This window comes from Streptopelia decaocto (assembly GCF_964273445.1).
Source record: "Streptopelia decaocto genome assembly, chromosome: 1".
Lineage (NCBI taxonomy): Eukaryota > Metazoa > Chordata > Aves > Columbiformes > Columbidae > Streptopelia > Streptopelia decaocto.
The window spans coordinates 81,280,351-81,293,970 of NC_138663.1; the positions used below are offsets into that span (position 1 = coordinate 81,280,351).

At 40.4% G+C, this 13,620-nt stretch overlaps 2 protein-coding genes across 9 annotated transcripts in view; one reads left to right on the forward strand and one right to left on the reverse strand.

Moving 5' to 3' along the window:
* The window catches only part of EPS8 (EGFR pathway substrate 8, signaling adaptor), a 142,348-nt gene extending 139,943 nt beyond the window's left edge, over positions 1-2,405 (forward strand). For all 8 annotated transcript variants that reach the window (XM_082076274.1, XM_082076273.1, XM_082076279.1 and 5 more), the window contains one exon: positions 625-2,405. In XM_082076274.1, coding sequence (XP_081932400.1) covers positions 625-738 — 114 coding nt within the window. In that variant the 3' untranslated portion in view covers positions 739-2,405. The remainder of the gene's footprint in view (positions 1-624) is intronic.
* Positions 2,406-7,613: 5,208 nt separating this feature from the next.
* Positions 7,614-13,620, reverse strand: part of PTPRO (protein tyrosine phosphatase receptor type O) — a gene marked incomplete at its 5' end in the record, with an annotated part of 158,747 nt that continues 152,740 nt past the window's right edge. Inside the window, 3 exons of the mRNA XM_082061281.1 lie at positions 7,614-8,097; positions 9,244-9,364; positions 11,855-11,990. Coding sequence (XP_081917407.1) covers positions 9,260-9,364; positions 11,855-11,990 — 241 coding nt within the window. The 3' untranslated portion in view covers positions 7,614-8,097; positions 9,244-9,259. The remainder of the gene's footprint in view (positions 8,098-9,243; positions 9,365-11,854; positions 11,991-13,620) is intronic.

The window sequence follows — 13,620 nt, forward strand, 5'->3', positions numbered from 1 at the left end:
TCGAAATACTACTCTGTTGCTAATATAGTAATATGATTCAGTTCTTATTTCTGTGCTGTAAATTTGAAACCTGTGTCTCTGAACAGCAAATGCATGGTGGTGTATTGTGTAATGTGGGATACTAAGATTCAGTCCTTACTTAGGCCTTGGCTGTGCAAACCCATGTGCATACTTGAATTTTGTGTTTACATAAATCTAAACCTACAAATGTTTTATGTGCTTTAATTTCTAAATATGATTGCCCTGATTTTTAGGCACTCAAGGGTGGAATCCTAACAAACTTTCTGAGCTTTAACCCTGCTTTTACTGAAGTCATATTTCACCCCATAAATATTCAACACTTGCAGAGGCTTTTGTGAGACTTAAAGATGCTCAGCAGTGCTGAAAGTCAAGCTGACACCTTTAATAGTCTGCAGGTTCTTTACTGGTTTGCCTTTAAGGATATTGTAAATACTTTCCTGTTCCAGATGTCATTGAAGCAGATTCTTAGTGCATTTTCAGTTCTGGAGCTGGAAGGTGAGTTTAGTTTGTTCAAACATCCATCTTAATAAAATGCTGGCAAAGGAGCTTGATCATGTATCAAAACCATATGTAAACTCTCTTTCTTTTTTTATTTGTTTGTAGGCTAACAGTGGTAGTTCAGAACTGCAAGAAATTATGAGAAGACGACAAGAAAAAATCAGTGCAGCTGCCACAGATTCAGGTGTGGAGTCCTTTGATGAAGGAAGCAGCCACTAAAATGTCTTTCCTCTTTTCTTCCACTGTCCATAGCATTACACCATTCAGCTTTGCTTTAGGAAGCAGTGCAGGGCAATATCTTATAATATTGTAAATGTAACTAGCCACCATAAGGAAAATTTACAGTCATCTTCACAGAAGTACCTGCTGCTGGCTTCTCATAATTAAAAACGAACAGATGAGGAATTCAATGGAGGTTCCTGACAGGTGAAAATATTGGCACATGATTCATTTGCACCCAAAGATGAGTCTTGGCTTTATGGAATTAACCATTCCATGACAGATAAACTGGAACATGTCTTTGTTTGATTCATCCAAGGGAAGCTGAGCCGGCAATAAAAAATGTATTTTAACCTTTCAGTAATAATAAGGTTCTGAATCCCATTTCTTGCTGTAGAATGCAATTATGTCTTTCTGGCTCAGTCCTTCTTGTTATGCATTCAGCTGCAGGATGTTTAGTTAAGCCATTGATGGCAGCAACAGAAAATGAACAGCAGCCTGACATAGGCTGATTCTTTCTTGCATCACTCCCAAGGTGTTTTATTACTAATGATGCTGTTTATAGCAAAATAATACTCCGTACATTGATTTTATCAATACGTCACTTGTGATGAACTATAATATTGCACAAGAAGGAATAATTAGAAAATAGTAATGCAACTCAGCTCAAGGAAGTGATCAGATCCACTGTAGGTAGCCATGAAACAATTTGCAGTAATTTTTTTTTTTTTAATATACTTGCATTTTTTGTTTGTAACTTAACCTGTCAGAAGAACCGTGTATAATCTAGACTTCTTTGTGTGCTGATCCCAGATGTCAGTGTTTCCTTTAGTAAAAAGCTATTGTTCCTTTCTAAATGTAATCTTTTGGAACAGTGGATTCCTGGAGGCAGAAAGAGGAGAAAAGGAAACATCCCTTCCAGCAAATACTATTTTTGAAGATGCAATGATTTTTGTCACAAAAATGTTCTGTTATTTCACATGGTCATGTGATTTTATATATAATATATGTATTATATAATATATATAATATCACTTAATTTAGACAAATTTAATCATCTGGTTTGATTAAGTTTCATAGTGCCTTTTTCACATGAATCAGCTTGAAGTCTGCAATAAACAGTATTTCTTGTCTGTTAAATAGTTGTATCTTTGTGGCTACAAAGATGGTATTGAAATAAGAAAGCGTTCTTGATTTTTGCCATTAGTTTCCTCTTCCTCAGTGTACAAGGGAAAAAAAGAATCCTATTCATTTTTCATGAAAGTAAAAATAAAAGCTTAATAAAGGTGTTTAGTGCCATTTATTGTAAATGTCCTTACAAATATTTCTTCGGTGTATTTGTTACGTGTCTATTTATATTTTTACATTTAAAATGTGTTCTTTGTACCTGTGAAAAGTATGTAGGTTATACATGGTCACTTATCCAGAAACAGGTCAAGAAGTGATGAATCCCAAACTGAAGACTCCAGCTGCTGTAGCAATCACTATAAGAAATGAATTCTTGTCTTACCCAGTGAAAGAAATGGTGACTCTTGATTGCTTTATCCCTATAGGAAACGTTTGAACAAGCACACCTGCATGATAACTGCATTGATTCAACGTATACACACAGCTTTATGGGGGAAAATTGTCTGTCTCACTATCTGGTCCTATCAGTAAAGGTCAAGCCCAGTCCTCCAAACGCGTGATGTGTTGATGTTCTCTGATTCACATTTAACTAGCCTGAAGAGTGTTCACTGTACAGCAAAGTCCCCTACACTGGGTGGTGAATTATTAAGACAGTAAAGGGAGACCTGAAGCTACTCTTACGTAGGTGCTTTGTTACTTGTAAATACAGGAGTAGAAAACTTTTAAAAAGGTCTTTGAAACTCATTAAAAAATTAGAGTCAGTGTGTTTTCTCATGGAAAGTATGTCTAATTCCATAAAAGGCACTGTGGTGGTTACCTGCACCTCTGTTCCCCCGTTAATTACCAAAATATGAAACCAATATTCATATTCTCTGCAAGCTTATTCTAGCATTCAGTAAACTGTTTGCTTTTGCCCAAAAGGAGGCATCATGTCTGAGACCCTGCAGACTTCGTGGAGTTTGGCATGCAGAGGTGTTGGGGGAAGCACTCGTGTTTTGTCTCTGAGAGAAAAGACGTGGCTTCACAGATGTTTTTTTTGAAGCTGGGTCTCTGTTAAGTTTTATAGCTGGTAGCTGTTAAGTTTTATAGAATGAGCCAGACAAGTTTGAATGTGGCCAGTGTGCTCAGAGGCATCTTTGGAGAGACTTGGAAAGAAAAGAAACCCCTTCCATATTCTTAAGGGATAAGTAAAATGAATCACTGGACTGTGGGGGGCAAGGTGGGATGAGGGGCCTTGGTTGGATTTTTTCTGTGTTGTATTTTCTCTTTTTTTTTTAATTAACCACTAATGGCTTATCAATCCAGTACAACTTGAGTTGTCTTTTACCCTTTAACTTTGCTGAATTAGGCTGTACGGCTTCTGCGTTAGTCTGTGAAATCTGAATGGCAGGTATTTCCCTTTTTGCTGGAATTTCTTTGATGTTTTAAGGCACTGCAGGGCACTTCATGCCTCTGCGCAGTTTTTGAATTTTCAGCTTGTTGGCAGTTACAAGAAATCAAAAGGAGATCTCATTTGGGATCCAGCAAAAGAAAATAAAATATTTTCTTCAAAATGTTCAGTATCTTAAATGAAAACAGTGGTAAAATGCAGTGCTTCATTGAAAAAGTTTTCTTTAGGATATGAGCAGTGATGATTTTTTTTTACACTAATATTTTAGAAATATGTAATACGTTAAAAGTGTATTTGAAAAGGAAGCAAAATAATTTTTTTAAATGACAAGAAAGTGCCTTATTAGATGTGGGAAAAGGAATCGTGTCTGATAACATAGGAACTACTTTACTATTTTGCTGCCATTGAGTCTGACTTTTTAACTGGGTGGAGGGAGTGAGGTTTAGCAGGGTATGTCCCATCAGCAGTTTTATGCTTTCTAAGCACATACCTTTTAAGATCAGCAAGGCACTTCTTCCCACTGCTTTAGTCTGCTTGTTCCCTTGGGACGTCACGAGGAGAGAAAACCACTGTGAAACCTCACATTCGATTTATAAAGAACACTTCAAACCAGAATTGATGCATGGAACAGTTACTTACCATCTAGCAATTCCAATGTTAAACAGAGCTTTGCTCAGAGAAATTGTGGTTTGTGAGATTTTTATTGTTCCAAAGCATTGTGCTATATAAAAGTAGGTGCTTTTTGGAGGGCAGGAAAATAAGTGCAGACTTCTACATTATTGGTGTGTGCTAAAATCAATGGTTTATGGGGAATTAGCTGTGCAAAATTATGTGATACTTTGGAATGTGCAGAGGTCCCAGTGACTTTGAGTGTTTGTGAAAAACTGAAATTGTCCCTGGAGGTGCTTTGCTGGACAGTAACATCAATACTTTGCCAGTTTAACTAAGGGAACAAACAGGAACTCATGGATAACTACGTAGTGTGGATTAAGTCTTACTAATTAGGAAATCTGTAACTAGCAGAATTTTTATTTTTTTAAGTGAAGATATTTTGAGTTTTCAGGAAATACACAGAAGCGAGCTATGGCTGGAATACCATACTCTAGTTGAAGCAGGTTATCTCCACTCTTTTTCCTGGGCTGCATCTTATGCATAAGGGAACCACAATTATGAATGAGAACCCATGTTTTTTGTGAAACTACCATTTTATAGGAGCCTAGTTTTTCTACTGTTTTTACTTACTGTGAAGTCTGTGTAACATCTAGAACGTGAAACAAACAACCTTGGCTTAATATTTGGTCTGATATATCAAGAGTATTCTCTGCTCAGCCTCCCACCTTTGAGTGTAAGCAACAGCATTATGTATGAAGTGCAAACATGAGGGAATTTGTAAGCATGCATTGGATTCTGTGTTTAAATATTTTACAAACAGGTTGAATTTTTACTGTGGCTATGTTAAATTTTTGCTGATAAGTGCCTATTTAACTGCCTCTGGATCTCCAGTATATTTTTTTTCAGTTTCTGTGTATTATAATTACATGCTTATGTTCCAGCTTTGGCCTTTTACTACTTTTTCAGCATCTGGACCAAAACTAGTATCAGGATATTAGTGTCTGCTTCTACTTCTTGATAATTTTTGTAGACTAAAAGAGGAACTGAAAGAAAATAGGGTGACTTGCTAGATGTTTCCTAGCCACCATTGCTACCTGTCATAACAGCAGCAAACTCACCCCCCCCCAACTCCCATCCGTGTGAACAACACTAACAATGTTATCCTTTGTGAGAAATGGCTGAAAGCAACAGCTTTTGCTTGCCTGAATGAAACTACTGTTTTCACACAAGAAGTGGGAGGGAGGTGGTGTGACTGTGTGGTTAATGAACTGAGGGAAGGAAGGCCTATGTTAGTGCTTAAGATGATGATGTTGAATATTTGATTAGGGGCAACTGTGTCATCTTAAGGCACAGGAAAAAACCTGCAAAATGAAGTAAAGCACTAGTAAGGCTTCCCAACCTGTTCTTAATCCTTGTGTGAGGATGGAAGAAAACAGTTCTGAAGAGCCATTATGTCAGGGCTCAGGGCACAGGTGTGCTACGAGGGACAACACTTTCACACATGGCTCTAAAAGCCTTGTAGCTCTTCTGCAACATGTACTTGGGTTACTTGTTCATTCCTTCCATGGCAGCACACACAGCATGAGACAAGGAGAAAACCTGCCCTGGTTTTGATTAATTGTCACTCATTGTGCAGAGCTGCTTTTACATACATCTGGGTCAGTAGATGCTGTAAGAGAAGCAGATCCATACAGAGCATCAATGGTGTCAGCAGAGCTATAGGCATGAAACTCATAATTCAAAAAACCTATTACAAATCCTGAAGCTTCAGACAGCTTTATAGCTGCAATGACTTGAGAGTTTTATTTTGACAGACACTGGAATCCATATAAAAACATAGCAGAAGCCCAAAACATCATTCTTTTGGACTTGCTTTAAAAGTGTGTGATGAGGTAAAACCAAAAGTATGACATGTGTGCACATGAATGTTAAAAAAGTAACCTGCTTGCTCTGGTCTATGCTACAGAATAAATCTAGACACACTGGACAATGACTAGCAGGAGAGAGGAGGCAGTAGATGAGAAAGCAAGAACATTTGTAGTGTTTGTTTTCTGTTTGTTTTGTTTTCCACTACTAGTTCTGTAGAGGGCTAAGAACAAATTTTCTGAGTAAACATATAATGGAACTCTGAAATCTATTTTTTTCAAAAAGCATGAAGGCAAGGTTTGAATGATCAAATGGTCATTTATAATTCTATCTTCTGTTCAAATTAGGCCTGACAAATCTTTGCTGTTCCTACTGAAATGGCAAGCCCTCGAGCTGAGACACACTGGTGAAATCAGAGAGAAGCATGTAGCACTGAAGCCTTACTTGTTAGCAATCTACTCCCTGACAACATTTGCATCCATGTCTCTGCATCTTATTTAGAGAAACAGCATCTCTACTTAAGGCCTGGACTCCGTGGAAAATGTAGAAATAGTTGCATGAGAAGGGGGGGAGTGCAATTCACATATTACCTATTTAATAATCAGAGGTAGATACCTCTTTTTTCAGTACCCTTCACAAGGACCTGTTTTATTTGGGGGATTATGTTAAGTCTATGCAGTTGTGCATAATATATATGGGATAGTTCAAACAAAGTTTTCCACTGTAACTTGACAAGTAGATATTAAAGGAATATACATCTATTTACCTGCTAGTGGAATAACCCTTTCGAAAAAAAAAATCAAATATCATCTGAAGGAGGTTATCAGGCTCCTGGAAGTAGCTGAGCCTACCGAACTACATCCTGGTACCCTGACAGGTGATAGCAGGCAGCACAGTGAATAAAAAGCATATGCAGGTGTGTTTGTTGTTTTGCTAATAGTGACTTCTTCACAGGTAAGCAATCCAGTGTGTTTACTTTCAGTTCAAGTTTGTTTTGATTACATCAAGTACCATTGCTGCTAACTTCCAACGAGGTGACACAAAGCAAGAAGGTATAAAAATGCCATCAACATCATTCTGACAGCATCCATGTCACAATACACAATGATGTACCAGAATTATACAAAGACCAAAAAAAAAAAAAATATATATATATATATATATATATCTAATTATTCTGACTAGAACTGAAACTGACAGTAGAAAAAAGCCCCCTACCCCAACCCCAGAGCCCCTGCTGGAATCCATACTGATGCTTTGGAAGCCTCATAGCAATAAAGCGAAAACCAGCCTTCACATGCCAAAACTTTGTTTTTGTAACATGGTGAATTCCTGACCGGAGAAAAAAATTACATCTGTTAAAGCACTTTTTTTTTGTTTTCTTCCCACCTGTCCAACCTGAATCAGCTTCACATTTTTACACAGGGTTAATACTTATTAAAAATAATAAAAAAATGAGGGGTTTAGGCACCATAGACTGCTTGGACAGTTAAATGCTACAGTAATGGAGTCTAATATATCCCAGCTTTAAACTCAGCTGCACTTCGATTAGATTCATCTAAAACAAGAGCCTGATAAGTGGTGTTACTGAAAAGGTTGGCAAAAAGAGCAATCCCTCTGCTTAATTATTAGTAGCACAGTCGAGAACCAGAACCAGCCCATCGCTCATTGTTGGCTGCCTGCTTCAGGCTTCACGGTTTGGATTTCTGCTCCTCAGTCCGTTCCTTGGGTCTTTAGCCTCCCCATTCCCCCTCCCCGCCCCCTAAACCCACATACATCAGTGCTGTAGGAAACAGTCAAATCCATGTACCCGGCAACACCCCCCACCCTCCCACCCCCTTTTCACAATCTCCAGGTTTCTTCATGTATGTTCATGCCTCGCTATTCACTACTGAGGTATTATTAGATACTAACAATGCCTGCTCTCCTATGGACATTAGCACAGACCAGTGACACATGAAGAAAGCTCTTCAGTCAACCATTAAAAAAATATTGCACTTACTTTAACCTTAGAGCCCAACCTGCACAGAAAAACAAAACAAAAAATCAAAAGTACCAAACAAAACCCCAGCACTCTGGAGCAACCTATTTTATGCACATATTATAGTGTCTTTTCCTTCATGTTGTTTAGTTGAATTTGGTCCAGTATTTTTTTTAAAAGTCCAGAAAGTAAATAGTTCAAAAGACACCACAGGCTCGTTAAGGCTTTGTCTCCCCAGTGCTTCAGAAAGGTAAAGTTGCTTTCTTTCATTGTCCATGTACTGCAAAGCAGCGGTCTCTTGTGGCAGAACAACTGGCCATTCAAACCATCCAATCAAAAATAATTAGAAGCAAGGGAAGATGGGTGTGCTTCATGGTCTCACCTGAAACCAGACAACACAGAACAATTTAGAAACAAAGAAATAAATACAGTTCTTGGCATTTATGTTTTCCAGCCAACAGTACAGGCTGGGACTGCAGCCCACCACTACAAGAAGCTGGGCTCTGGGACTCAGAGGAGACACAACAGTAAACTACCAGAACATTGGGAAAAGTGGGGCAAACTGAGGTTCATTTTATGGGCAAAGGAATGACATACACAGGGGCTAATAGCAGCATGTGTGCAACACCACAAGCACATAGCAGAGGTGGCTGTGGGCCAGCCCTCCAGTAGCTATTTGAGAAGCCAGTTTGTGTTGAATGTCTGTAGCTTCCCGCTTCACCCAAAAGCAAATACTGTGGTTGCGGCTGGTTTATTACTGCCACCCAATGAACTAAAGCTCATCAACAACAGTGATGTGTGGCCTCATGGCTCGTCCCCACGGCGTAAGGAAATGTGTTTGCTTCCATGCTTTGCATAGCCAGAAGGCCAGAAAACCTCCTGGTAGGTCACAGCCATGCTTTACTCTGCAGCTGGGGACTGGGCTGGGCTGGTTATATGCAACGGGGGCTCAGCGGAAAAGCAAGATAGTCACTTAGCTTATGCTATCAGCAGTAGCAGTTTGAGAGCCCCCCTCCTGTTCCCTGGTTCTAGTGTCACAAAAAAACTCCCCAGTGTTTCATGATGGAGCTTTTTGGTTACCAGCTTGCCCTCCAGCAGGATCTGTTGACACAACAGCAGTGCTGGCAGAGCATCCCCAAACCTCTGCTGGCCTGGGTAACCTGGCAGTTGGTAAGTGACTTGGGAATGGCTGAAGATATAAAGTCTTCCTCACCTTTAAACTTTACAAAGTGTGTTAGGACAAGCGGCAGGGAGTGGTTAGCTGAGTCACTCAGGATTTCCGGATTATCTTCAAATGATGAGTGTAACAATACACCCATGGAAAGTATAGTGTAATATTTACTGTGAGAGGCCAGAGGGATTTTCCTTGCACTCTCCATGTGAACATCAGCCCAGAGAGGAATGAGGCCTGGAAAGCTCCAAACCCCCAGTAAAGCTCCTCAAGCAAACACCCATAATGCTGGTTGCTGCTGAGCAGCCAGGACATGAAGCTGTGGGCATGGCACACAGCTGGGCTTGCCTGACTTACCACCTGGGACTTTGAACTAGGACTTGCTGACGTTCTCATATATGACATCGCTGATGCAGAACTGCTGCTTCTTCTTTTGCCACATCATTTGCACACACTGGTGAATAAAAATGTATTGTTCCTGGAAGAAAAGACCAAATGAGTCGGCATCTTTGCACCTCAGAAAGCATGACAAGAACCCAAGCAGTGAAACAGGTTGATAGTTCATGGTAACAGCCTGCACAGCTTCTCCATCTCTCCCTCTTCAGCCACTCTCAAAGTACAGTAAGGTGTCTGCTCCCAAAATAATAGCCTGCACTCGTTACAGTTTGCAGCTGGGGAAGCACAAAATCCACTGGAGCTGTGCTGGTATCATAATCACCTATCATAATCACCCAAATGATGAGGGAGGGGAGAGGGGAGAGGGGAGAGGGGAGAGGGGAGAGGGGAGAGGGGAGAGGGGAGAGGGGAGAGGGGAGAGGGGAGAGGGGAGAGGAGAGGAGAGGAGAGGAGGAGAGGAGAGGAGAGGAGAGGAGAGGAGAGGAGAGGAGAGGAGAGGAGAGGAGAGGAGAGGAGAGGAGAGGAGAGGAGAGGAGAGGAGAGGAGAGGAGAGGAGAGGAGAGGAGGGGAGAGGAGAGAGAGGAGAGGAGGAGAGAGAGGAGAGGAGGAGAGAGAGGAGAGGAGGAGCTCGGTCTGAACTAAACTGAGTCTACTTCATATTGCTTGAAAATGCATTCTCAGAAAGCTACCTGAATGCTTTAAGTGCAACAGATTGCCACATATGCACCTGAAATATTATAATGAACTTCATGTTCCTTAGTACTTTACTTCTTTACCAATAAAAACCTGAAACCTGATTTTGTTCACAGAGCAGTTAATTATTTGGGGAATTATCTACCTCTGTGCAAATGACACTATAAGTAAGCTGGGTCAGTCACATGCACTGTTATATTTGTGGACAGGTTTCTGTGCAGTAAGGCTGGGGTTAGATTTGGTTTTGGTTATGGACTGGCTTTTCTAAGCATTATCATAATACAGATTAAATACTGTAATTCAATTTGAGATAACCTTAATTGATGATTTTTAGATTTCAAAGAGAAAGAATGCAAATTCTGATGAATCCTTATGCTAAGCTTTATGTGCACTAGGCACAGCGAGCAAGTGGATCTCAAGCAAACTGTTCCAAAACCTGAGTCTGGAATTTAGCCCCTGTCCCCACTGGTCTGCTGATGCCAGGAAACATCAGTATGAATTTGGAGTGTGTTTCAGACCACAGAGATGCCTGGATTTCCTCACACCCACTAATTTGGAGTGACTGGTTTCAGTTCAGGGTATTCTCCAAGCTAACCCTCTTTCTGGGCCTGTTCAGCAAGCTGCTGCCAAGTTGCCAGTGTACAAGGCAATGTGAAGCCAGGTAATCTCCGTGTGGTTCAAATGTGGTAAGGAAAGCCTTTTTGGTGGCCTCTGCGTCTAAGTGTCAGTGCCAGCCAGTAACCTCTTTGACCAGGTTTGGCCACTGCCTAGAGCAGCAGGGGCTCAGCGACCACCAAAGCCCAGCCCTTGACATCAGCCCCAGGCAGGCAATGAGTTTGTAGGTTAAAAGGAAATAAAAAATAAAAATCACATCACCTCTGTAGTGGTAGTACAGTCGCAGCTTAAATAAACCACCAGAATTTCTTTCTCTGGTGTTTACGTAAGGGTCTGGCTTTGGATTAATTTAGTGAATTGTGATGAAAAGTGGAAGTTTAATAGGAATGATCAAGAATGGTCTGGAAATAATTACCTTTTTTTTTTTTTTTCTAGATGCTAGTTGTTGTCATTGCAGGATTTCCTCCTCCTCTTGTTTCTCTGCTAATTCCTTGCTTTCCTCTGGGTTAAACAATGCTTGGCAACATATTATCTGCCAGACTCAGCTGGCAAACAGTGATGGTGGGAATTCCAACTGTATGTAGGTTGTTGGTTTATACTGTGTATGGCCAGTGACAAGTACAACAGGTATGATATTTTGCCCTCAGTAGAGGAACTGGGAAGGTTTTGGATGCACAGAAGCTTCTGCTTTGGAAAAAGTTTGTGACTTTTTTCCATTATATATTCTGACAGTATAGCTATTCTCCTGACATTTGCCTTAAAAATAGAAGAAGAAATATCCAGCAGATATTCAGGCAGGGAGAGGGGCAGTGAGAGTATCTGGCAGACTCACAGTTCTTTTGTCTGTTTTGCTTGTTATTTGTACTGCCATTGTGTGACTGAGTTCCTATGCTTGGCCAGATTATGCCCTCTTGAACAAACCTGACTGGCTGTCCAATACTAATACATTTCATGAGTCATTAATCCCCTCAGCAAACCCAGTTCTTTTCAAAATGGTTGGAAAAGTTCATATGTTAATCTCTTCTAAGGCACTGTTTGCATATTAATTTCAAAGAAAGTGAGAATAACTCATCCATTTTGGAAGATAAAAGCACATTAGTAATGTGACAATATTACAATGAAGATGAAAGCTTAATTGTACCAATTCATAGGTATTTTGTCAAGTGTTCAAGGGGAATAATAGTTGTTGGACATGAACACGCTTCAGAGAAGTATGAAATATATCTGATGATACATTCACAAAGCTGAAGCGAACTGATCTTACCTCTGTCTGCACCATGGACATTCTGTAGGACCGCATGTCAGACACCAGGCCCAATATATCTACAAACTCGTGATCGCGGATGTGCTGTAAGAGCCGATCCAGGGCTATGAAGGTTCCTGTTCGTCCCACTCCAGCACTGCAACACACACAGACATGCATCTCATGTCAGGCTTTTCTGATGGGGGGCCAGAAGAAAATCAGTGGTACCACAAAAAGCAGGTGTCCTGCAGCTGCAGGCATCAGATGTAGCTAATCTGAGGTCAGACAGGCTGGTTAATCTATAGGATTTACTGCAACACTTCCTACTTTGTTTAGATAGAATGTATGGAGTGGATCGCTCCACAGTTATTTCACCTTCTCATACTCCTCTTTACACACATTCACATGCAGAACGTTTACGCACACACTCATCTACCCTTAGCTGTCCAGTTTTCCCATTTTCACTGCTCCCCTCAAAGGTTTCGCAAGACATCTCTAAACACAGGGGTTGTAGCTGTAACTGCAGAGACCCGCTCGGTGGTGATTGCTGCACAGGGCCAGCTGGGATTGAACCTGCATGATTCATTTCTACAGCTCTCCACACAGCAAAGCTCCTGGCTTTTCAAAGGCACCGCACTACTCCAGTTCATCCTCAAAGGACAAATCACCCAGAACAGTCTGCGCTCCAGGACTTCTGCCTTGGAAGCATGTAGATGGAAATAGGCAGCACCCACTTGGCTGACAAATTTTCATCCCCTGCTAAGGGAAGCTTAGTGACTAGAAAAAAGACACACTGTTTTGATTTAGAGATTCTTAAGTGAATATGATTCCTTGCATTGTGATTTCACACGTAACATTTGTTTTCATTATGGGTGTGGCTTTAGAGGTTCACATGGTGTCCCAACACTATACCTACTACTAAGGACAGAAATATGTGTCTTAGCAAAAGGTCCTTCTGCTGTCTTGTGGTATTTTTCAGAAAAAAACTTGAAAGTATTTGCAATAAAGTTGAGAAGTTAATCTCAACACAGTTCAACATAACTGTCATGAAACCATGTTTTTTTTACTTGTGTTTAACAAAAATGCCAGTGTCTCTAATGAGATGAATAAAACAGAACTTTTGACAGATTCAATAATTGATAAATTCATAAATAACAAATGGAGAAGTTGTAATTATGTCAGTTCTATGCCTTCTTTAACACTTGAGAACATTTGCGCTGATCTATACCTATGCATTCTTTCTCCCCCTTGCCACTAATTTCATAGCATTCCTGCTTTTAAACGATGTGGTCTAAGTTGTACAGTATACTCTAAAAATGCTATCTTAAAATAACTCTTTCTGCTGCTAGAAGCATCCTAATTAAAAAGAAAATACTACAGTTGTAACCCAGCTCTCTGATTCTTGCTTCTATTCCTTCCCAGAACAATTAAATGCTGTATGAAGGGCTTGGTTTCACAGCACTACACATAAATCTCTTCCCTGGCTTACTAGCACCTTTCTGGATATTAGGACTCCCAGAACAATATCCCCTATGAATTTTTCCATTAAGTTACAGGGAAGGGCCACATGATTTGCTGCTTTTAGAACTGCTGTTGTTGTTTTGCATTCCAGTAGAACACTAAGTGTTATATCTGGAACTAGAAATGATATTGCTATAAAAGACTGGTTTCTGGGAAGGAGCTCTCAAAATTGTGCAAAGTGCTGGCAAGAGACAGTCAGTGCTGACCATCACATCAGCACCAGGAAAGGCAGTGCTGGAGAGTGCTGGCACATTGTGCAGCAATGT